This window comes from Crocodylus siamensis, chromosome 3 (assembly GCF_052110815.1).
Source record: "Crocodylus siamensis isolate JL-2025a chromosome 3, ASM5211081v1, whole genome shotgun sequence".
Taxonomy (NCBI): Eukaryota; Metazoa; Chordata; order Crocodylia; family Crocodylidae; genus Crocodylus; species Crocodylus siamensis.
This window is the reverse complement of record NC_143397.1, coordinates 221,567,989-221,591,860: the sequence shown is the minus strand read 5'-3', so window position 1 is coordinate 221,591,860 and position 23,872 is coordinate 221,567,989. Positions and strand designations below refer to the sequence as shown.

The following is a 23,872-nucleotide window of genomic DNA, read 5'->3' as shown; positions in this document are numbered from 1 at the left end:
TGTGTGCTCATCTAGATGTGCCCTTTGAGGCTACTTCTTTCTTTGCACGACATCCTAACAACCACATTTGGTGGAATGAGTTAGGACATGTTTTTTCAATTGTTTCCTTCACTAGTTTCACAGCGGTCTTATCTGCTGACTTAACTCATACTGTAAGAATCATTTCTTTTGTCACTTGCTCTCAGGCACTAGAGATTGCTTCTTCTTTCACAATAATAATAATAGAGGCTTCCCAAAGAGTCTCAAATTTAGATATCATTCGAGTGAGGGAGACAAAAGTACAATAATGTTTACTGTGGGATTTTTCTCTTTTCAGGTTGCATTTTTTTATATTATGAAAAATGTAATATATATTAGGTTTTGCAACATTCCATTAAACACCTTAGAATATATTTTATAAATAAAAACAGCTAAATTAAAATTAATTTTAAAAAGCAAATAATATGCTTCCTACTGCCAGTAATGGGTGAAATCTCTGTCTTGGTGAAGATCACATCTTATTTTAATATGTTGGCAAACTGTTTCATTGATACCATATGAGATAAAGCACTTTTGATAGAATAACAGCATAAAAATGACCCCCACTGGGAAACCAGCCTGAACACAAAGTATACATCAAAGCAGTCTTTAGAAAAATCTCTCCTGGGAGGGCAAAAATATCATGTGCTTAGCACCTTGGTGATCACAGCCACCTAATCTAAATCCAATAAAAGCCATTCAGAATCAACTGAAGAAACTGGTAGCTAAGAAACCTGTAACAAAAAATAATAATTTAAGATGCATATTGCGCACATAATAATTTAACATGCATATTGTGCACACCTGGGAGGAGCTTTCCCTCATTCCAAGAAACGTAGAAAAAGTTTGAAAAGGATTTGATGATGTACTAAAACCAAACAGGGACACACATTTTTCATCACAATGAAAAGGAACTCAAATCTTACTTTTGTTCCCTTTAATTTTCAGTATTTCCCTACAAACCTATGAATGGTTAAAGTTAAAGCAAGTCACATGATTTCTTTTAAAGTTAAACCACAAATTCATTGAAAGTAGTATCATCTTTTATTTAAAAATCTGGTATAGAGCAGTAAAATACAGAACTAATGTTTTTGTCTCAGTGTCTTTTAAACTCTGTGACAATCATATAGGATATGCAACTGAATAGACCTCCTTGATCGCTGATACCAGTCTTTTCTTTCACAGGCAAATATGATATAATCCTTTTCGTAAACTTACCAAACTCCTTCTTAAAACTAGTCAGCTTATTTGCTCCAATATTAACTGTTCCAAAACCTCATCCATCTGATGGTTGCAAACACTTTTCATTTCCAGTTTAAAAATCATTATCTGTACCCTGTGTTCTATCAACATCATCCTTAAACTTAATTGGATTTTCAATGTCCCTACATAACCTATTTAAGTCTTTCAGTCTTCATTTTTTTATGCCAGATAAGTTTAATGTCCTCTCCATTCCGTCTCTCAAGTTCAAACACAATAATGATCAAATGTGCACTGAAAAAAATTAGCAAACTTTGGAGAAAAAGGGACAAGAGAAAAAAAGGAAAAGCTTGAAGGAAAGATCAAGCCATAACATGCACACATATGTATTCTAAGTAAACATTTCCTCAGTTTCTCCCAACTGGTCACACCACACTAAGGCTAGGGACAGACATTACACATAAACCAGTTTAAGTGATCAGAAACTGGTTTAAACCTGTAACAGAACAGATGTTCAGTGCACATAAACCAGTTTGAAAATGGCTGAAACCAGTTTGTGATGAACCTGGTTGAATGTAGTATCAGACTTAACTGATTGAGCTCAACCTGGTTTATGCAACGTCTGTCCCAGCCCCCTTGCTGGTTTAAGATAAACCAGACACTCCCAGCATCCCTGCATGCCCTCTGGGCTGGGCTGGGCAGTGCTCTCTGCTCCACTGCAGAGCTGGCCCCTCCCCTCTGCTAACTAGCTGGAGCTCCAGCAGAGACTGAAGGCACAGCTGGGTCTGCCTGGCTTCCCCCTCCCCTATTTTCCCCTCCCCACTGCTCAAGCAAAAATTCCCCCTCCCATCTCCCACAGCACGGACCCCAGTCCCACGGACGCTAGGCACGTGGTTTGCTAGTTAATGCTGAGGGGTGTCTGTGTGTGCCTCCAATTTCACTGGGACAGGCAGATAGAACAGTGACCACTAAGGGCTTTTTGGAGCTAATTAACAGGTCAGCTGGTAAGCTGTTTAAGAAGAGTTTGAACTAATGGAGAGAGACTACTGTTTTGCTGATGGGGTGATAAACACTTGTTTGATAACACGGCTTGCTTGTTTGTCAGTTTGATGCAGACGGTATAAAGACGCAGGGAGAGAGATTGAAAAGCTCTGTATCATAAACAGATGCATGCACTGCACACCACCCCTTGTCTCAGAGAGCTAGCAGGTGGCTAGGGCCTGGCAACACTCCTGCCACTTGAGCAACCAGCGGGAAGAAGCCTGGAATGGTGTAAGGAGACCTCCCTAATCAGAGGTCTTGCTGGGGCCTGGCCATGCCCACCCCCCTCAGCTCAGCACTCTCCAAGTGAATGGAGGGCTGCTCTAGTGTCCCCACCTCCTCCTTGCTTCTAGCCTGAGCCACTGCAGGTATGTGCCTGAATTTGCTCAGTCCAGAGAGAATGTCTGTCCGGTTACAAACCAGTTCAGCCTAATCAGGTTAGACTAACCTACAAATATTGAATCAATTCAGGCTCGGGCTTTCTGAATGCCTGTGCCTAGCCTAAACTCCAATTTATGCTTCTTCATTGCCCCATAAGTTAAAACTTCTTTGTTTATTCCTGTCATATTAGACCATTTTGTTATCTGAAGGTCTTGGGTATAAGCACAAAATCTCTGCCAATAGCAGATGCCAAGTAATCAATATTATCATATTTTCATGTAGGTATGAGTAAGTAGTAGAGACGACACAAGGTCTAAGGGAAGGCGCTTACTCCTGTAAACTTCCATGAAAATTGTGTCTGTATCACAAAGTAATATTTTAAAGATGATAAATCTTAAAAAAAATCTTTAGGGCTACATATTTATATTCTGCTATCTCTGGAATAATCTCATTCTGATCTCACAAATGTGATAATCTTAAATGGATTTTTTCCAATACAACAACCCAGAATGGTAATTCACATTGCTGAGTGTAACAGGGGCTCAGGCAGGAGTCCCTGTACTAAGGTAACCATGGGGGGTGGGTAGCCATAGTGAACACCTTACACAGGTGAAAGGAGTTGCTCACTGGTGCAAGATTAGGATAATTAGCCTGCTGCAGCCTGTGTAAACCAGATGGTGAAGGCACGCACTTTGCCTTTGGGCACCAGAGGATGAAGGAGTGGACTACTGCAAGGGGAGAAAGAGAGAGCGCGAAGATGCAGTCAGTAACCAGGAGAGCTGGGAACTACAGACTGGGAGACGCCATTGCAGACCAGTAAGAAGGCATACTGACACAGGGTCCGTGGCTGAGACAGACAGCTCAGGAAAGAGCCGGGACGCTGAAGGATTGTTGCCTCGAGAAGAGCCCCAAGGTAAGGCGTACAGAATGGGAGAGCAGCATGGAGCCATCCACACTATTAGGCAGCCAGAGGCAGGACCGGGTCCCCGATCGGATACAGGGAGATAGCGGCAGAAGCATCTCTCAGCTCAATACCAGTGGAGTCGCCGGCAGCACACCCTGCTAATGAGTTAATTAGTGGGGAGAACACAGCTGGTCCCCTGACTGGACAGGGGAGGGGGCGGGAAGCAGCCGATAATCCTTCAAAACAAAGTACATTATTTACTAATTGTTGATAACCTCCACTGCAAACCCCTTTTTGTTGTTACTATTATTCCAGAAGGTCTTTAAGATTTTGTAAAACTCTTTTAACAAAAGTGGGCACTGCTTTTAAAAGAATATGTCACCATTCTGCAGCATAAAACATTTTTTTCCAAGCCACTATTCTAATGCGTATGTTTTGTATAAATGTATAAATTAATGTGGTTGTTATACAAATAATAATTATGAAATTAACTAAGAATAACAAAATTGAAGTAAGAAACTGTGTTCCTAGATTATGACAGGAAAAGCATAATTCTCATGTAGTCTCTATCTATTTCTCTCTCTATCTACATACCTATGAGAAGTTAAAACACCAGCAACATATCTACTGTAGAACAATGTCTTTTAGTACCAATATGATGGAAAATGCCTTCTAAATTGTCATGTAATAACTAATCCTTCAAATTATTAAAATTAATTGTTATATTAAATTAACCAAAGTAATTGCTATGTAAGTATTTCTTTACAAAGTCCTCTGCATAATACAGTTATAAAACATAGGACCTCAGACAGGCAACTGCTAATAAGGGTTAAGTTTCCAAACAAGAAAAGACATTGTAATGCAAAGCATTTTGTTCACTCAGATGCTCATTACGTAACAGTAACACCAACGTGTGTTAGGAGCCAAATGTGGCACATACCGTCACAATAGTAGTTTTAAACTTTACAGTACTTGCAATTTACTCACACAATTTGAGTATGCTGCAATTTTTTACTTTGATCAAACAATCATGTTTCATACTCTCTAAATTCAAGTTAAGCCTATTACACTTGCTTGACAGAAAACATGCACTTATTGCATAAATATCTAGAACATCTTATAAAGGCATTTATACTTAAATCAACCTTTGTAGTTTTCAGTATTGTAGCCAGAAAAAAAAACTTGTGTTGATGCAGCAAACATACCTACAAGTAAGCATGTTCTAAATTTGTGATGTTTCTGGTTTACATGGTATTAATGGCACATAGACATTTATTCCTTTGGAAAGCAATTTATTTATTTTTAAACAAAGACCAAAACATCTCTGGGGCCTATTATTTCTTAAATTGTTAGGTTTTCTCACTTCTGATAAGAAGATGTGCGACATACTGGAGCACATCCCATTTTCAGAATATTTTAGGCCCTAAATATACTTCTAAACCTAATCTTAAAATCTTAAATTCTCTAAAATTATTAATCTTACTCCAATTGAAATGTTTCTCTGTTCATTATTCCGAAGGAAAAAAAGCCTAGCAAAAGAGAAATCACAAAACACAAAAGTAAAATTTACTAAGATATCTTCACTGCAAGTGAAATGCAAAAAGAAAGAAAAATTAAGCGAGTAGGTGATAAAAATAAGCTTTTTCTTAAGAAAAGATCACTTCAATTTTAAATCTATAAGGTATAATAAGATAAATAAATATTTAACCTGGGTTGTCTTTTCCAAAAAGAACTCTGGGATGAGTGTAATATCTTCAGCTAGCTACTGACAGATCTCAAGCCCAAAAACCAGAGCTGTAGCCAACAGAAAACTACAATGGCTGGCTTCACTCACATGGCCCTTGACAGTCAAGGGGCAGGGGGAGGTTTTTTGGGTTTTTTTGGTTTTTTTTTTTTTTAAGGTGAAAGGAGTTCTTCTGGAAACATATGTACAAAGACTTTCAAGCAATGTGTTGATTTTGCAATATATTGTTATTGGTTTGCTTAATTCCTCAGTTATCTGTATTTTCACTTTCCTCTCACAGTATCTTACCACATGAGCAAAGTATAAATAAAACACACCAAGACTTCTTTCATATTTCTTTCATCTAGAAAAAAGCAGTTCAAAAGGACAGAGAAAGGAAACCCGTATTTCTGCAACTGTTAAGCCACCCCTCAAGAACAGTACCACAATCATTGAACATCCTACTCCAGTAAACAAATGCCATACATTGATTTATTTCTTAATCAGTGATGCAGCTGGGGTCTGGTCCCCCACCCCAATCCCCAACAGCTTTGAAGTTCCAGGTGGGAACAAAATAAGACTGGGAGCTAGAGGAAGGGAGTGGAATATGGAAGACATGTTTTTGTAGCTTTTGAAACTACAAGCAGCTTCAGTTTTGCACAAGAAAAAAATTTTTCCTTAGCATAAAAATTCAATCCCACCTATAGAAAGCCAGTTTGGAGATAAAGAATGAATAGATAACTGCAGCTATAACTTCACTCAGGAAAAAAAAGCATTTTCTAGCAAGCTGGAAATAAAAAGTGAGGTGTTTTACTACAAATACAGATTGCTTAGGATTAAATGAGAAGTTGAATAAAATATCAAGCCTTTGCACCATTTTGATAAATTCATGACAAATGAAGTCTTGCTTAAGTGTCAGAAATACAAAACAATAAATTAAGATGATATAAAGGAGACAATAAATTGACAAGCTTCCCTCTCACTACCAGCACCACCGCAGTCCTGCACTAGCCGGAAGCTCTTCATGTAGGTCAGTAGTCCACAATCTTTTGAGATTCAAGGCACCTCTCAATCGACTCAATACATGCCTCAGAAAATGCCAGCTTTTAGCTTTCACTAAAAATAATACAGCAACTCTTCTCTTGCAAAGAACTGAGAAAGGCCACAACAGGTTGGAATATTTTTGACACTGTGGATTCCTATTTGAAATCTTTGGGATCATCTTGTGAGACATGCAAGTGTTTGCATGCCAACAGTGCTAATATTGTATGGCACCTTTAAGTGGATCGTGTTGGATGACCATATAGGACAATCTGAAATCTGGGACACTGCCCCTCCCCCCCCATTCCCAAATCAGCAGCACTGCTGCAGGCAGAGGCAGGAACAGGACGGTGTGGTGCAGTTCTGGTATTACTATTCAGCCAGGTAAGGGAGTCAATGGCCCATTAATGACCCACTGTCCTTTACTTTGCAGGTGTTAGCAATCATCTCCCCTTCTTAATGGTCTTTCCATTTATCAAGCTAACCTATTTTCAGGCAATTTTGCTGTCTGGTAGGGCTTCCTATTCCACAGCTCATGCCTCTCCTCTTCCCCATGAAATTGTGCCCCACGTCCAGGACAATTATTTTAATTTTTAATCAGTTGGCTAGGAGTGGTCTCCAAATTCCAGGACTGTCCTGGCCAAACCAGGATGTATGGTCACCCTAATCATGTGGCACCTGGTTGACATTCACTGATCTAAATGCTAATTTTGGCTAGATGCTGGGAAGAAGTTGGGAAATGGCAGTATTACACATTTTATGTAGAGAAAAAAGCAGCTCAGTGTCATCTCTAGGTAATGCCAAAATTTAATCTATTGTTATTTCAACAGTTCCTCCCAACAACTGAATACAGCTATGAAGAAATATAGGAGAACGACAAGCTTTTTGGGACTCCACAGGGGAGGGTTATAGAAAAGGAGACATGGATACTCACAGAGATCCTCCAACTTTGGTCTAACGGGAAAGAACTTAGTTTAGGGTTATTTTGTTCTTCAAATCTCATAACTTTTTGGAGGCAGGATAGGAATTTTTGATAATTAGTGGTATAAATGCCAAAGAGATTTGTTGCAAAATAAGCATGGATGTATCTTCCTAATTCATAGACAAGAGAGTGTCATATACCAGTGTAAAAAGTGTTGTAGGCCTGATCTAAAGGAACACAGAAAACTGGCAGCCAAATACATATTAAACATGGCTTTTTACTTTTTTCTGGATTACCTTATTTTAAAATCAACTTTGAAGTTCGGCAGTCAGTTTGAAAGTTATTCATGTTGTGCAATGCTTGGATTAATGCATGTAGCACATTGGGTAATAAATTTTCTTCAAAGGAGGTGTCAACAATCAGTTTTAATTGGGGTCTTAGCATTCTTGCTAGGAAAGCGGGCCTCTGTCACAAATGGCAGTTACTAGTGCAGTCAGTTCTTCCATGATTGTTACTTGTGCAAGTGAATAAAGTACACAGAGAAACAGTAGCATTTACAGCTCTCTGCTTCGCTTGTTGTTCTTGGTAGGTCACCCTTGGATTCAATAGTTTATTGTTCCCTAAATAAACATACAAGGCAAAACTGCTGTGTCCTACAACTCTACAGTTGTTCAAGGTAAGGGGACTGCCAGCAGGGCTCATCTTACCTTAGATTAGGTCTACAAATACCTAATCATTCTATTCCTTTAATGTGCTATTGATTTTTATACCTTTTTTTCTCACGATTTTGCAGAGCCCTCGGAATTGGTTTAACAGTAACTTTTGTTTATAATGCCAAATTAGATCTGTTTTTTTAAAATGTACTTACCCAAAGCCAAGACAACTTTGAATTTAAGATAACCCCCCAAATAATTAGATTCTATACATGGAAAATGTATTAATTTTGTTATAATTTGTAAAGAATCTTATTAGAGGATCATCTTAATTTCATTCCTCCCACTGCTGCAGTGGGAAAAGCAGTGGCAAGGAAGTAGGCAGTAGCGGTGGCAGTAGGGGGCAGCCAGTGGGGGAGTCAAGTGGCCCCCGCTCCTGGCTACCCAACACCATGCTCCCTGCTGCCTGCCCCTGCTGCTGCCTCACCACTTGCCCCCCTGTTGCCGGTCCACCCCCACCTTCAGCACTTGACTCCCCATGTGTGCACCTCCCCAAAGTGCCTGCACACTATGGGACTTAGCCCACCTCCCCCCACCAACCATTCTCCTTGTTGTTCCAGTGCAGCTCCAGAGGCCTGCTGGAGCTGGGGGGAAAGCAGCTGTGGAGAGGCAGAGGCAAGACAGGAGGCAGGTGCGCAGTGTCTGTGGCTCCAACCCCTTAATCAGGGCCAGAGTCAGACCTGCAGCAGCTCCCTGCCGCCACTCTACCGTATACTCAAAATCCGAGACAAAGCACTTCCCCCCTCAATATTAAATGGGGGTGGGACCTTATCTTGGATTCAAATAAATACTATACTTTTTTCCCCTTTCCTACCCTATCACCAAAATAGTTACTCTGATGAATATAAACATTTCAAATTTGTCTCTAATTCTTTTCTCTATATAACATGAATGTTATATCAAATGCAAAAAACTGAAAAGCATAATTAAAATGATCTAACTATAATTTTATACACATGTACACTTTATATAGTTGTTCTTCATTTTTAGGGCATTTTTTAAGCATTTCACAGAAGAACATTATTCCAAAATCAGAGAGAGGATTTTTCTGGAGCATCAGAAGCTATTCTGTTATCTAGATAATGCTAGTAAGCTTACAAGTTAAACAAGCATCATCATATATTATAAGATCAATTATATTCTTCAAATGTGCCCACAATTTCCTGTCTTAAGAGTATTCATAAATATGAATCTCCTTCCTCATAGTTTCAAGGGGATACAATCCCATGCATCTTGATCAAAACATCTCTGATCTGATCACAATTTGTTGCTGCTCTGTATTATCAAACTATTCAGAAGACCAGTTTGTAGCTAATTTAAAAGGTCCTACTTACACTGAAGTGTACTGGAAGTTAAATTTGTTGTTATTTACTTACTAAATACAGAAGCCTACATAAAGGATCAGAACACATGTGGGTACAATCACCCATTAAAAACAGCAAAATGTTTATACCATGCAAGTTTCATACATCTGTGTTCTGCCACTCCCAAGCAATTATTCAAGAGAATGCACTCTTGCACGATGATTTTAAACAGAAAGTTTAAGCCATGGTCCTCAAAATGAATGCCAACCTTGGCCACATTATGTGGAACAAACAGACTCAAAACCAATATGTTGCAAGGAAATGATTAGACCTCAACAACCTGCATTACAACTGAACTTAAAAATGTCTTTTTAAAAAGAGGGGAAAAGTTTTAAAAACAGGGGCATTAGAACAGCCAATCACTATATTTCAATCTTTTTTTCTAAGCTGTTAAAGAACTATGCAACAACTCCAAAACCCTTTTTATATGTACACCTGGGAAGAATACTGAATCCTGTTACTTTCCTCAGTGCTACCCTGATGTGGTTTAGACCAGATGTTTAAATGTTACAGTATGTACATTTTCTTCTTCTTTTCCAAGGCAAAAGCAAAATAAGAGGAATATTTGACTTCACTCCACAAGAGACCTATTTAATAGTTTGGCGGTTATGTAAGTAAAGGTAGCTTGGCTAAGTCAATGTTGACGACATACAGAACGACATGATCCTAATGAGTTGGAAAATATTGGCTCTCATGAGATTCGACCAGATGCTACTGCGCTGAGAAAGCTACTGTATTATTGAATTTCATTTTTATGAGGTAAAATTTATTATTCAACCATTAAGGTATCCCACATGAAATCTTGCATAAAATAGTTTTACAGTTACTTTCTGGAAAGTAGATTTTATTTTAACTTTAAGACATCATTTACATGAGGGATTCAAATGCCTATTTGATCACATTCAACAGAGAAATTTAAGGTCTGCAAGCAATTTTCCCAAAATACCAGATTAATGGAACTGAACTGTCAACAAAATAATGAACTACCTGAATAGGACAGGGAAAAAGCAGTAGCAAGTTCCAGTTTTCCAGAGCAAACTAAAGCCATGTGTGACTGTGCATATGTTTTCTTGGAAGGCTATGGTTAGAAACTAAATGTTTCAGGTACACATTAACAAACAAAAATTACAATTATACCAAAGGATTAATAATGCTCACTATTTAAAAGTTCTATGAGAACAGAATAATATACTTTGAAATGGCTAGCTATTTCTAACATTTGTGCTTTTACAAGTAAATCTAAAGTAACGCTTTCCTCGTCAAATTCACTTTTAGCACCAATATATTTAGTTACCATAAATATGTAGAAAGCACAAAGTATTTCAGCTTCAAACTTCCTCCCCCCAACCCCCGAAACTGAATTATACAGCTGCTACATTATTAGCATGGGACGTGTACTAAGATGCATTTAGTATACTGCTACTACTAATGTTTAAGTACCAAAAATTTCAGAAAATGTTCTCCGAGAACATGAGGCAGCACTAAAGAAAAGAGCCCAGGGAAACTTCCTTCTAACTCTCTTTATCAGTTTTAACTTTATTGCATTTCCAAACTCATTCAATAAATGCTTTTTCTTGATATATGAAAGTTAATAAAAATTAATGAAATATTGTCTATCATGTCTCCCCTGTAGTCCCAATCTTTTCAATCTCTTTCAGAAGTGCCACCTACCAATTTCTACTGCTCACCTCTGAACCCCTATTTCTGTTAATTGCTATTTTTCCATGACGAATCTATTGTCCTAAAGTTATCAGGCATCTAAAAAAGTAAGTGCATAGCAAAATTTTCAAAATTATTTAAGCATCTTAGCTGCCTAATCCATTGCTTACAAACTAAACCCTATTCAAATCAGAGGCAATTAGGTGTTTTGAACACACCCTTGGGCTATTTCTACCTTGAGTTCCCAATGCTTTTTTTTTTTTTTTTTTTTTGCATATACACACACATACACCTTTCCCCTAAAAATCAGCCCCCCAGAGTTGCATGTATTAATCAAGGAAGCTGATTTTCTGATTGGGACAGAAGTGTCCTTGTTTTGGTTTCAGCTCCACAGTGCAGCAGCTGTCCCATTGGTATTTAGACAACTGAGGAAATTGTCAAATCACTAATCTTCACTCCAGAGGTGTTAATGACTGTCTCTCCCTTTTAATAGTCTGATGTTCCACTAATCAACCTAACTTTGCTTAGGGCAGTTTTGCTGGCTGTTAGCTGCTCCTGGTCTCTTCACCTACTTCACAGCTTTGGAAAGTCTTTAACTCTTTTCAAACTCATAGATATGCCCATCTTCAGCAGCATCTAGCACTTCAGTTTTATTTAAGCAGCAAAAGAAGTGCAAGTCAGCTGAATGTTATGCTCTGTCCTTATTTTATGCAGCCACAACTGAAAAAATCTTCTCTCTTCATTGTGCCTTTCAAAAACAAGGTGTGCATTGTATGCCAGAAAATAAGCTAGTTTTGATAATGTAACCCTAATCAATTAGAACCAAATTAAAGTGTTCTAAGTAAAGCAATAATACCTAATGAAATAAAAAGCATTATGTGTTCATTAATACTAAAATTTTGCTTGCTTCTGTAGGTGCTTAGCAATATTAATCTGTAGAGAATGACAATCAAGTCTTTTATTTGAGGTGTAATAGTGAAAAGTATATATATAAGCACTATAATTTTCAAGCCTTTCACTCTTAATATCTCTCAGAACTCTTGAATATAAACAAATCTCATCTTGATGACTTCTTCCTAAGTTTTTACAGTCCCCCTGTTTTGAACAACTTAAGTCTGGCAATACCTGTTTTATTACCTGATTAACTGGGTATATGTCCTAGAGTTGTGAAAAATCCAGGCATGTTTGCCCTACCTTCCTAATCCCCCTCCCCCTGCAAAAAAAAATAAATTTCCACAACAATTTTAGTAGGGGGAAAGTAGTTACTGAGTTTTCCAGTTTACTTCTATTTCCTGAATTCCCACATTATTCTGGAGTGTTTATATGAACACAACATGTTTGACAGGGGGTTTTTTTGGTTTTTTTGTTTTTAAGTTAAATGAGCCCAAGCTCCAATTCTAAAAAGTGAAAGAAGGGAGTTTTGTGGCCAGAGTTACTGTCATGTACACATTAGCAATCAATAAACATTATAAAACTGTAAAAAGTGTAGAGAAGAAGGAATGCTGCTGACTACTACTGCAAATGAGTGAACAGCATTTTGTCCAAACACTAATGAACATGCCTTACGCAATATACACATAATTACAGCAAGGAAGCAGGAAACTTGATTGCTCAACTGCATTCAATCAGATAATTCTCATCAAGTAAAATATAAGCATTGTCAATAGTTATAAAGCAGGAAAAAGAATGTGTCCTGATAAAACATGTACCTTTTTCAGATTTTTCAAGCTAAACTATGACACTGATAGATACTTGTTTTTTGATGCAACACAGCAAAAAACATGGAAAAAGATGACCAAAAAATCCTTCATTAGGCAATTTCCATAGTCAAAAATTGATCACATTCCATGGCTTTCAGCCAGTCTTTTATATACAATTAATTTAGTAACTTCACCTTCAAACACACAGAATGTGGCAAAGACTGAATGGTGATTATACTGTCAAAGTAATGAGCTGTTAAGACAGGGACAAATTTCTCGTTAAACTAAAAACTATATTTTCCAGGTAGTAAAAAATGTGGAATTTAAAGAAAAGACTGAAGTGTCTTATCTAACATTTCTAAACTAGAAAAGGAAATTTAAAGTTTTTTCTTTACCATCAGCTGCCCAGTTGGCTGTCTGAAAAGGATCTGAGGATCCAACTTTCCCATACAAGTAAGGCAAAATTTTCCATATTTGCATCCTACTATTAAAATATGCCAATATTGGTGCTGAGCATAAGGCAGACTTGATGCAAAATATTTATTTTATACCATTATGCATTGACAAAACAAGTAAATCAAAAATTGAGCCTTCCACCTTTCTATTACTTAACTAACGTGAAAGATCCAAAATCAAGACAGATGTTGAGCTCAGAAAAGGAAGATGAGACTGAAATATAAAATACACACTATATTTACTTGAATTTGAAACAGTATTTTTCCTCCAATCAACATGTAGAAAAAAGGCCTTCGTGTTACATGCACACACACGCGCGCGCGCACACACACACACACACACACACACAAAGAAACCTCATCAAATACAGTATCATTAAACTGCTGCCAGCTTGTACTCAGCAATGGAAAGCAAGTATGAAGTTGATTAAGTCCAACCAACACTAAGCATGACTATACAATACATGGCCCATACTGGAAAACATGCTGATTGGAACCTAACACAAGGATAAGTTAGTGCAAGCCATCTTAATAAAATACCTCTTACTGTCCCATCAAGCGCTGTCCCCCTCAGAACCAACTCTTTTCTAAGTCATGGTGAGCCACTACATTGTATACACTTTTATTTCTTCTTCACTCGCACAGCTGAGCTGCACCTTTCTTTCCCATTTCCAATTATTCCTGTTTCTTTACAGGCCTTAAATGTCTAGCGAACATCACCAAATAGGGCCCCAAACAGTTCACCCCAAATCCCTCTGCTGCCACCTATCTCAGCCTGGAACATATGATTAGCGTGGCTGCACTTGCCATGAGGTGAAGCTGGTCACAGCTGCCCTGTGCTTTATCTGCTTGTGAATCTTTGAAGTATCCTTGGGACTTCTGACAAGAACACTTAGTTCCAGTTATAAGTAAAGGGCAAATTAACCCCTTCCAAAAATCTCCATGGGCTATCTGGAGTATGCACACATACTAAGTAGTGTTAAGCTGTGCAGTCACAATGGCTTCAAATACTGTTGACTCTGGTGGGGCCCGGCCCAAGGAGCTCTATGGTAAATTATGAGCCTTTTGGGTTTGGACTAATATAATGCATAGTATGTGTTATACATAAGGAGGTGCCAAAGTGCTGCTTAGAAGTATGTATATAGAGTACCTGTGCAAAAACCTGCAGCAGTTTCAAAAAAGGTAAATTGTATCAATTCTGGATGAACTATGTCTATGGGTACTATATGCAAATTACTCCAGCTATGTTTAATTTTACAGTCAGTGTTTTCAAATTTGCTCCTGACTTCTTTGCTGTCTGGAAGAGCAGGTTCTGACAGTAAGGAGGGGGAAGAAGTTGGATGGGCAAAGGGTAAGGGGACTACTTACTCCCTGGATTTATTTTGTAGCAGTGGGAAGGGGACAAATTTAAAGCATAACACTAATAATTAGATTCTAAACCTGAAAAATTATAACAAATTTATACTTTTTCCAAATATAAAATCGACTTATAAAATCATCTTATATTCAGGGCCATTTTATATTCAAGTAAATATGGTACTATTTACTGCTTTACTTCGCTTTACTTATTTAGAATGTGTTTCAGAGTTCTACTGCAAATCAATACTTTAATCACAGTTGGTTACTATGGAAGACTGGAAAATTATACAATTAACATGGGAGAAAATGGGACAACTTAATTTAGAAGCATGCCAAGTTGCAGATGATCTGAAACAGTGATCTGCCTACTCAAAATAATTCAAACAAATTATTGAACAAAGTCTGATTAGTTTAGATTAAACTTTGTAGTAAGCTAGCTTCTGAAAAAGCAAATCAATTGGTCCAATCAAATCAATATTGAAGAATAGATTCTAAAGACTGACAGGCTTAAGTAATTAGTACTCTGGGGGCTCTATTAATTGTGCATTTTTTATTTTGCTAGCAGAATTTTGATTTCTTCATTTTTTCTACTTACTGAATTTTGCTTACAAAATCTTTTGCATATTCTTGGTATTTCATTTAATATATAATACGTTTCCCTCTGGGATAGTTTTCTGCACCCTGATAAAATCTATTCGAAATATTCTCTACTGCAAATTAATACAAAGCACTAAATCTAACTTCTCTGCAATGTACTTATCTTCAGCTATATCCTTTACTCCTAGGGAGAAAAACTAGCCATTTGTCTTTTCTCCAGTTTTCCATAAAGTTAATTTTTCATAGCCCTTTGTTATTTATTCTGTTGAAATTCCCTTTTAGTTCTCTGAATTTTCTACTGACATTTTATCTTAGAATTTATGCTAATTGCAACTGGCTACTCTTGGGTTGGACTTCCACTTTCCACTTTTCTATTTGATTTAAAGGACATTTTGATTTTGACATTTAACCAAACACATTTCTTTTAAAGGGATAGGTATCACTTGCTGTATTTCTGTTATCATATGCTTAAGAAACTTTGACACTGAATTAGAGTGTCAAGCCTAAAACTTCTTGGTCTCCCTGCCCTCTGGCAACATGGTGAACTCCAGCTCTGGCTCCATGAAACAACAGAAAAAGCATGCATTACCCTTATATATTTCCTTTGTGGGAAATGCTGACAAACAAGAGGCAAGTGCAGGCAGATCTTTAGAAGAGATGGAAACAAAGAACAAACAACTACCATCCATTGTAAAACTGTTAAATTCTGTAGCATGCCAAATTGTGTGACTGGATTCACACATTCCACAAGGCCCAGTTTTAGATTAATGGGACAATTAATCTCTCTCAGAGTTATCATTTCAGGCCTTCTGCAGACTCAGCAAGGCCACTACAGTAGCCTACATGCAGTTTTCCGTTGTGAGATGTTTATTCATTTCAACAATTTGGACTAGAGCATTTATTTTAAAAATGAACACCAATCTGGAGCAGAGTTCCATGAATAACTCAAAGTTATAGAGAGTAAAAAGGGCACTGGTTATAGTCTTAATAATAATAAATTATGATCATAATAAACATACAATCTAATATACAGCAATAAGTTTCTTTTCCTACCAGTTGGGTCAAAATGTCTGATTTAAGAACTGCTTGGCAGTTCTATGAACTTACTCTTCAGCCAAACACTCACAAAACAGGTCTATCAGCTAGACCTGTGATTTTCAAGCAGGTGTTATGGCATCTAGGGTGGCCTGAGACCGTTTCACAGGTACCATGAGGTACCCCACAGTTAGGTTTGCAGATATAATTTACAAGATAAATCTCTGGATAGAGATATTCCAAACAGAAATATATAGTTGTGGTCTCTGTGGTTCTTTGTAGCAGATAAACTGCTCTATTATTTTTTGGTACTCAAAATAAGTGTGAACACTAAGAACAGGTATTTTTCAAGTGGTGCCTGAAGTCTATTCAGGGGTGCTTCAAGTCTAAAAAGTTTGAAAATCCCTGAGCTAAACAAACCTATCTTTTGAAATTGTAATGGCCTTGAACAAACCACTGTCCTAGAAGTAGAGATACAGTCAAGCTAAAATAAATTATATTCTGAATAAAAGGCCAGGCAAATGGCATATTGGATTTAATGCTTTGCAAAAGGTATGAAGAGGACCATCAGCAGACTGAGACAAATGCCTTATCAAACTCTAGTTTTAAAGGCAGACCTTGTGCTCTCTTTTTGGTGTCCCATTAGCTACTGCCTAAATTCTCTGATGCTGGATGGACATAAAGTCTTAAAAAAAACCACTTCTGGATTTGAATTATAATCTTAAACTGAACTGCTACCCTTCTTGGGGCATAACAGGTAAGTGTTGCCAAGATCACAGAGATTTATTAAATGAAAGCAAGCTACCCTAAATGGTCCTTGGCTTGACAGCCAAATTCAGCAAAACATTTAAACATTTGCTTTAATTTTAAGAACACAAAGCTGTGCAGGATTTATACAGGTATGTGATAGAGGGCTTTGATGAATAAATCCTTAATTTGCACAGCCAACTTTTCTTCTAAAAAGTCCATGTTTTGTATTATGAATCTACATGGTTATCTCCTTTATTTCTTCCACCTCTTAGATTTGCATTATTTCAACTAACTCAAACAATGAAGAAAGAGATACCGGTAAAACTGGCTACGATGAAGACTATTTGAAGCCCTTTCTACAAAAAAATAAATAAATTCTCATCTCCATGCAACAAAATGTCGGTAATAAATAAAGCCCTTAAACCTAGTGATTTGTATTTCATTCAACAGCTTCACCTTTGAATGATCTTAAATTACTGCATTGCACAGTATAAGGTAGCAAGGCTGGATGTTGCAAATGATGAAGGAAGCATGGAAAAATTATCCTGTATGGGAAAATTAAATGCATCCAGAAATTGTTGCCAGAGAATGAAGTTTGGTGGCTTAGCTTACATCCTGGATTTTAAGCATAAGCTATAAATACCCATATGGACACAAAAGCATTCTGCCAGTTAAATATTGCATGTCAAAAGCTTGGATTTAAAAAGATATCACTGTATATGCATTTACTTGCTCCATGCAATGCTCTGCATAATAGGTATTAATCTATTATACTTGTCAAACATACTATGCCTTTACCTAAAGTTTGGAAGACTTCATTCAGCAAAATCTCATTTACTGCTGTAGAACTGACATTCCCAAGATGATGAAACCAACTCTGATAAATAGTTTGAAGCAGAAGGGTCTGAGCTCTTGTTGCTTGAACGGTCAGATTAGGAAGCTCAAATATGCATTCAGTCAGAGGAACATGAGATCTCTTGGTCCTGGTTAAAAACATTAAGAGACAAAAAAGGAAAGTGATTAATCTAGAGCACAGTATTGGCAACAACTCTAGAAAACCATAAATCACAAGATATCAGACTATATGCAGCTGGTTTATAAGGGCTAGCATGCATTTTGGAAAGCTTTTCCAGAGTATTTCAAAACTTAGTTACAAATATGACTGGCTTGCCAAAGAAAATTAATTTCTCAGTAGGAGTCACTCTTATCTACCAAAAAGAAAGTATGTATTCCACAATTTTAAAGAGGAACTCACGCCGTATGAATTTAGCCTGATCATCTCAAAATTTTATGATAGTTAATTTAAACACCAAACCCGAAATGTGAAATGTAATATTTGCACACTTATAAGTCTAATTCTGAGGCATATATGCAGCAGCCATACTACCTGCACAAAATGCAGAACAGCCAAGAGGTAAATGAATTATGTGACACCACTGGCAAGTTCTGGCGATGACAAAACACAACAGCAAGATTCATTTGGTTAATCTAAGCACCAGAACTCCTTAAGACTATTTATATGACCTAATTCAAATATATTTGTTTCTTTTTTAAATGTAAAGGATGAATCAAGCTGCATACTTCTACTAGTGCTGTCCTCATCTTTCTTTTTAATCACAACTGCAACTGTCAGCAGCTTTCAACTTCAGATGACCCAAAATGCTACTGTATCTCCTTCCATTGCTGCTCACTCCCTGCTGCTCCCTCTTCAACCATTACCGCTCTAGATGACTATATCAGCCCTTGTCCATGCCGTTTCTACATCTTTTCCCTTAACCACTTCCTTAGATTTCCTCTTTCCAGCCATGTCAATTGTTTTCAACTTCTGTAGACTCAAGGCACCCCTTGCTAGACACAAGACACTCCTCAGAAAATGCCAGCTCTTAGTTTTTACTAATTCATCTGTTGCAAAGAACTCAGAAAGACCACAACAGGTCAGAAAGTTTTTAACACTAAGGATTCCTGTTGAAATTTCAGTTTAACTTTTGACTCACATTTGCACACCTAATATTGCTAATATTGTGTGGCATTCCACAGCACCCTTGAAAGCATCTCTGCACCTTCCTCATGTGATCCTACCAAAATAGCATTAGAGCAACTTCCAAGTATTTCTGAATGTATTCTCCCAACACTGTAAGCGTTATTTTCTGACATAACTAGCTAGAAAAAGAGGAACACATATATAGTATAAAAAATAGTCTATACAGTAAAAGCTGTGCTATCCGGCACTTAACCATCCGGAATACTCTACTAACCGGCATTTGTTAACACAAATCTTCCTTTCAAGGGACACAGCAAAAGCAAAACCGGAAGTCTCACTTCCGTTTTGCTGCTGCAAGCCGAATCCTACTTCTTCCTTGTAGACCACAGCCTGGGGCATGGCAGCCTGCACAGGGCCCAGCTCCCTGTTCCCCGGCACACCAACGCCAGGGAGTGAAAGCCCTGGTGCACCAGATGCGGCATATTTGATTAACCGGCATATTTGATTAACTGGCATCCTCCCTTCCCCATGGATGCCGGATAACCGAGCTTTTACTGTACCATGATTTCAAAACTACTACAATTGCAACCGTGCAATTTGGATACATCTAACACAGGGGTGGGCAAAATGCAGCCTGCAGGCCAGATGCAGCCCACCAGAGCATCCTATCCGGCCTGTGGGGCCCCTAAAAAAATTAGAAAATTAATATTTATCTGCCTCTGGCTGCCTGTCATGTGGCCCTGGATGGCTTGTCAAAACTCAGTAATATGCCCTCCACCCAAAATAATCGCCCGCCCCGATCTAACATTATTAAAAAATGCTGAAAAATGTGCTCATATATTCAATCATAGAATCATTTTCAAATATTTTATGGAACATTCTTTCAGAAACATTTGTTATATTAAACCACTACAAGAAAAGAACTTAAAAACTAGCACAATGAGCATCTCAGTAAATAGAACAACAGAAATCATCTCCTCCTCACATGGCAAGACCTCATCAAGTGTTTGTCCTCTACATAGCCACTGCCACTTTCAAACTTTTAATTTATGCTTGATCCCTTTTGATTCTATTATTTACCCGCAAAAAAAAAAATCTTATTCCAAGGACAATCATTTTGGGAATAACACAAAAATACACTGTATCCTACTAGAAAGGCACTGGCAAGTGGCAAATTACAAAAGCCAGAAATTAATTGTATCATTAGCCCCAGGCAAGTATTCCACACACACACTGTACATAACAAGTGAATTTGTTATATTCATTGAAAACTGTAGTGACGTTATATTAATCTTACAGTTATTTCCTCCATAGCATCTGATATCTGAGAACTACTTGTCCTTGCCCTAATTATTGCAAGCTATTCTTCCCAACACTGTGGGTGTTTGCAGATGTTTGGAAAAAAAAAGGTGCTTTACTTTAAACTCTATGAGCTCTCATGCCAAGTACTGTGCATGCCCAGAAGTACTGCATTAGTTGGACCCAGCTCACCTGATGTCTGTGTAAATTTGGCACTTTAGTGAAGCTTTTTTGGCACCTTTATCTAATACCTGATTGGCTCAGTTTTACATAAAAGTGCCAGAAAGTCCCCAATCTATATAGATGCAGAGTCAGGTCAAAGTAATGTGCTGCTCCTTCTGGTAAAGAGCATTTATTGTGTGTGTGGGGGAGGGGGAGGTATTTTGTTTGTTTTGGGGAGGGAGGGTTGTCTGCATGCAGCCCTTGATTTTATAACATATTTCATTGCAATAGGGTCATAGATTCATAGATGTTAGGATCGGAAGGGACCTCGATAGATCATCGAGTCTGACCCCCTGCATAGACAGGAAAGAGTGCAGGGTTCAGATGACCCCAGCCAGATGTCCATCCAACCTTCTCTTGAAGACCCCCAGGGTAGGGGAAGGCATCACCTCCCTTGGGAGCCCATTCCAGACCTTGGCCACTCTAACTGTGTCAATTGTTTCCTTTCCAACTTTTAATTTATTATCTTTCTACTTTGTCTTTCCTTTTACAGTACATTTACTCTCTTTTAAACAATATTTAATGCCTAAACTAAATGCTTCAAATTCCTTCTCTATATTTTCTGACAGAACAACTTCAGAACATGCATTTTTTAAAAAAAGGAGCAGTGAGTAATGGTGCCAAATTCAGGATCAACAAGTTACAAATTCTTCCCATCTCTATAATGATATTTTCTAATATCTTATAATGGTACGTTTAGAGAAAAGGGGCTCTCCAGAGGGCTGCAACAACAGCAGCATACAGTCCAACAGTGGATAAAACTTCACTTTAAAACATAAGACTATTCATTTAATGTGTAGTGCAGCTACTGTACTGAACTACAGTGACTTTAAAACTTACCGGTTTCATGTAAAAAGATTCCCTAATGGGTAATAACAGTGTATTAAATAAAATGTGGGGTTTTTTTTATCATATGCAAATTGTAGACTTATTGTAGTTTTTAACAATCCCATTGGAGCAAAATGCAGTACACTCTTTCAGAGAATTTTGGGAGAACAAAGTGAAGAAAAACAAATCCCTTTATATTCAAAAAGTCAGCACACAAAAAAATCTGCTGTTCCATGTGTGCAGCAAGTGTTTCTTAGAGGAAATTTTAACTAGAATTGGCTAATGATGAAAGTGAATTTATAATTCAAATTTTATTATAATGGTTTTGAAATAAAAACAATGCATTTAAAAGTACTTTACAACATATTCGCTACTACACTGCACCTGTTAATACACAAAAATCTACCATTAACAAGTTAATGATCTAAACTTTATCAGTTTTACGGCCCAAGAGATGTATTCAAACAATATAATTTCAGTGCAAATACATGTAACTTTTTCCACTAAGTCAAACCAGATCCGTGTTTCAAATCTGCATCAAGTAAATTTTGGTTCATATGAAATGAATCAATGTGGATTGATAATAAAATGATCATAGTGAAAACAAATACATATACGATGAATTCTTCAACAATAATTAGTTAAATTTCACGTAATCTTAAGAACTACAACAGAAATATTTTTTTCATCCAGTCTTTATATTGAGAGTTAAAGTTTAGGTCTGACCATATGTACATTTAACAGAACATGTTAAAAACTACCAATTCAAACATTATTCTCTAAGGGAAAATAAATCCTAATGTAACCAGTGGGATAGGCAACTCATTAAAGCTAAACTTGGACAAATTCCAGGATAAATTTAAGGAAATATGAACAAGCAAGTCTTGCTGTGTAGTAGCATAGAGTGAAAATGAATCTGTCCTAATTAAATGATTTTGAAATACACTTTAGTTGTACCCAGTTTGCTGACAAGCTGCAATACAGACTTGCTGAAATATTTGGATAAATTTGGCATATCATTAAAGAAAACAGTTTTCACTATTTTTACATGAAAACATGAATTGATTCTTATGTTGCAAACACAGGCACTAATATAACCAATTCATATAAGTTCATAGGCCTGCTATGAAATATTTGCATGTGTAGACCTTAGGAACAGCAACCCATTCTTTTAAAATCAACACCTCCCAGTGATTGAAAGAATAAAGTGGTGAACAGCTGGCTCCAGAGGTTTATATAGAGTCCCAAAATGCAAAGCTGGAACCTGCAAAATGTTTCCAAAAATTAAATTTTTGTTATTACTCATATCCTGTACAGTAAAATACGATTAGTTCATTTTTTCCAAAATAACAAAACTGGAAACCTGCTACTAGACCCTAGTAACTGCACTCTAGAAAAACATGAATGTAGGTTATATTTGTACAACCTTCTTTTATAGAACACCAGCAGATATTTTCATTTGTTTAGTTACTTGATAAGGACAGGATTAATCTGCAGGATACACAATACCTTCCATGTAACTCAATCACTGGTTCATCTGATCCTCTATTTAAACAGATAAAAAAAATCTGAGGTACCAAGTAATATGTAGTACTTCATTACAATTTCAAACTTTTAAAATCTATTAAGCAAGTGGATAATCCAAACAATGACTGTAAGTAGCTGCTATTTCATAGTGAGGAATACCCAGATTTTGAAGAAATAATAAACAGCAAGAATCAAGGAAGACAACAAAATCTTAAAAATATATGAAATTGCAGTCACTATTATATGGTATGCAAACTATGTTATCCTTTTAGACTCCAAAGTAAAAATTGCCTCTTCTACAGATAAATGAGAAATTCTTATCATTGAAACACTAGGGCAAAATTCTATTTCCCTTTGTATATCTAAATGGCAGTTTTCTGGACACATAAATAGCATTTTAGGCAATTATGAACAGGTAGGGATTCTATAATCCACTGCTTCTTAACATTTTTTGTACCAAGATCCATTTGTAAACATCAGTGTCTAATCCCAACTCAGTGCCCCTTACTCCTGCCAGCCTTCAAGGGAAAAAACATCGTTTCCCACATTTGTCTCCTTTAAAAGAGAATCCATTTTTAAAGTTAGTTGATCCCATTTTAAACTTTGTTCACGCCCCTTTCGTATATGCTTGTGACCCATTTTTGGGTCTCAATCCATGGGTTGAGAAACACTGCTATAATCCCTGCAGTGTGGATTTGTAAGCATGCACACAAACTGATCATGCCCAGGAAAATGTAGCCACACTTCAATCCATAACTGATAGGTGTTAGACAGAGGAGGAAGCCCCTTTCTAAAAAGGTTACTTTCCAAAAAGGGGGAGATTCAGGTTCTAGGCCCCACCTTCACTCAAATGGGGTTTGACCCTACATCTCTGAGGGTAGAAACAGTTGCCTGATGTTGCATTTGTACTGCCATAACAATTTTTCTGGAAGAACATCCCTATGTTTTGTGACTCCACATCCATGATATGAAAAACAAAATGTACTAAGAAGTTGTCAGGTATCCAGGTTGTAGCTGAATTGGTCAAGAGGCAAAAGGGATCAGAATTCATGGTAGAGGTGATATCTTTTATTAGATCAACACATTTTTTCCAAAAAAAGATATATTTTGCAAAAATCCAGTTGGTCTAATAAAAGATATCACCTCTACCATG

At 37.2% G+C, this 23,872-nt stretch overlaps 1 protein-coding gene across 4 annotated transcripts in view; it reads right to left on the bottom strand.

Annotated features, from left to right (window-relative positions):
- The window catches only part of VPS13B (vacuolar protein sorting 13 homolog B), an 883,845-nt gene that overhangs the window by 678,169 nt on the left and 181,804 nt on the right, over positions 1 to 23,872 (bottom strand). For all 4 annotated transcript variants that reach the window (XM_090040420.1, XM_090040419.1, XM_090040417.1 and 1 more), the window contains one exon: positions 17,661 to 17,845. In XM_090040420.1, coding sequence (XP_089896546.1) covers positions 17,661 to 17,845 — 185 coding nt within the window. The remainder of the gene's footprint in view (positions 1 to 17,660; positions 17,846 to 23,872) is intronic.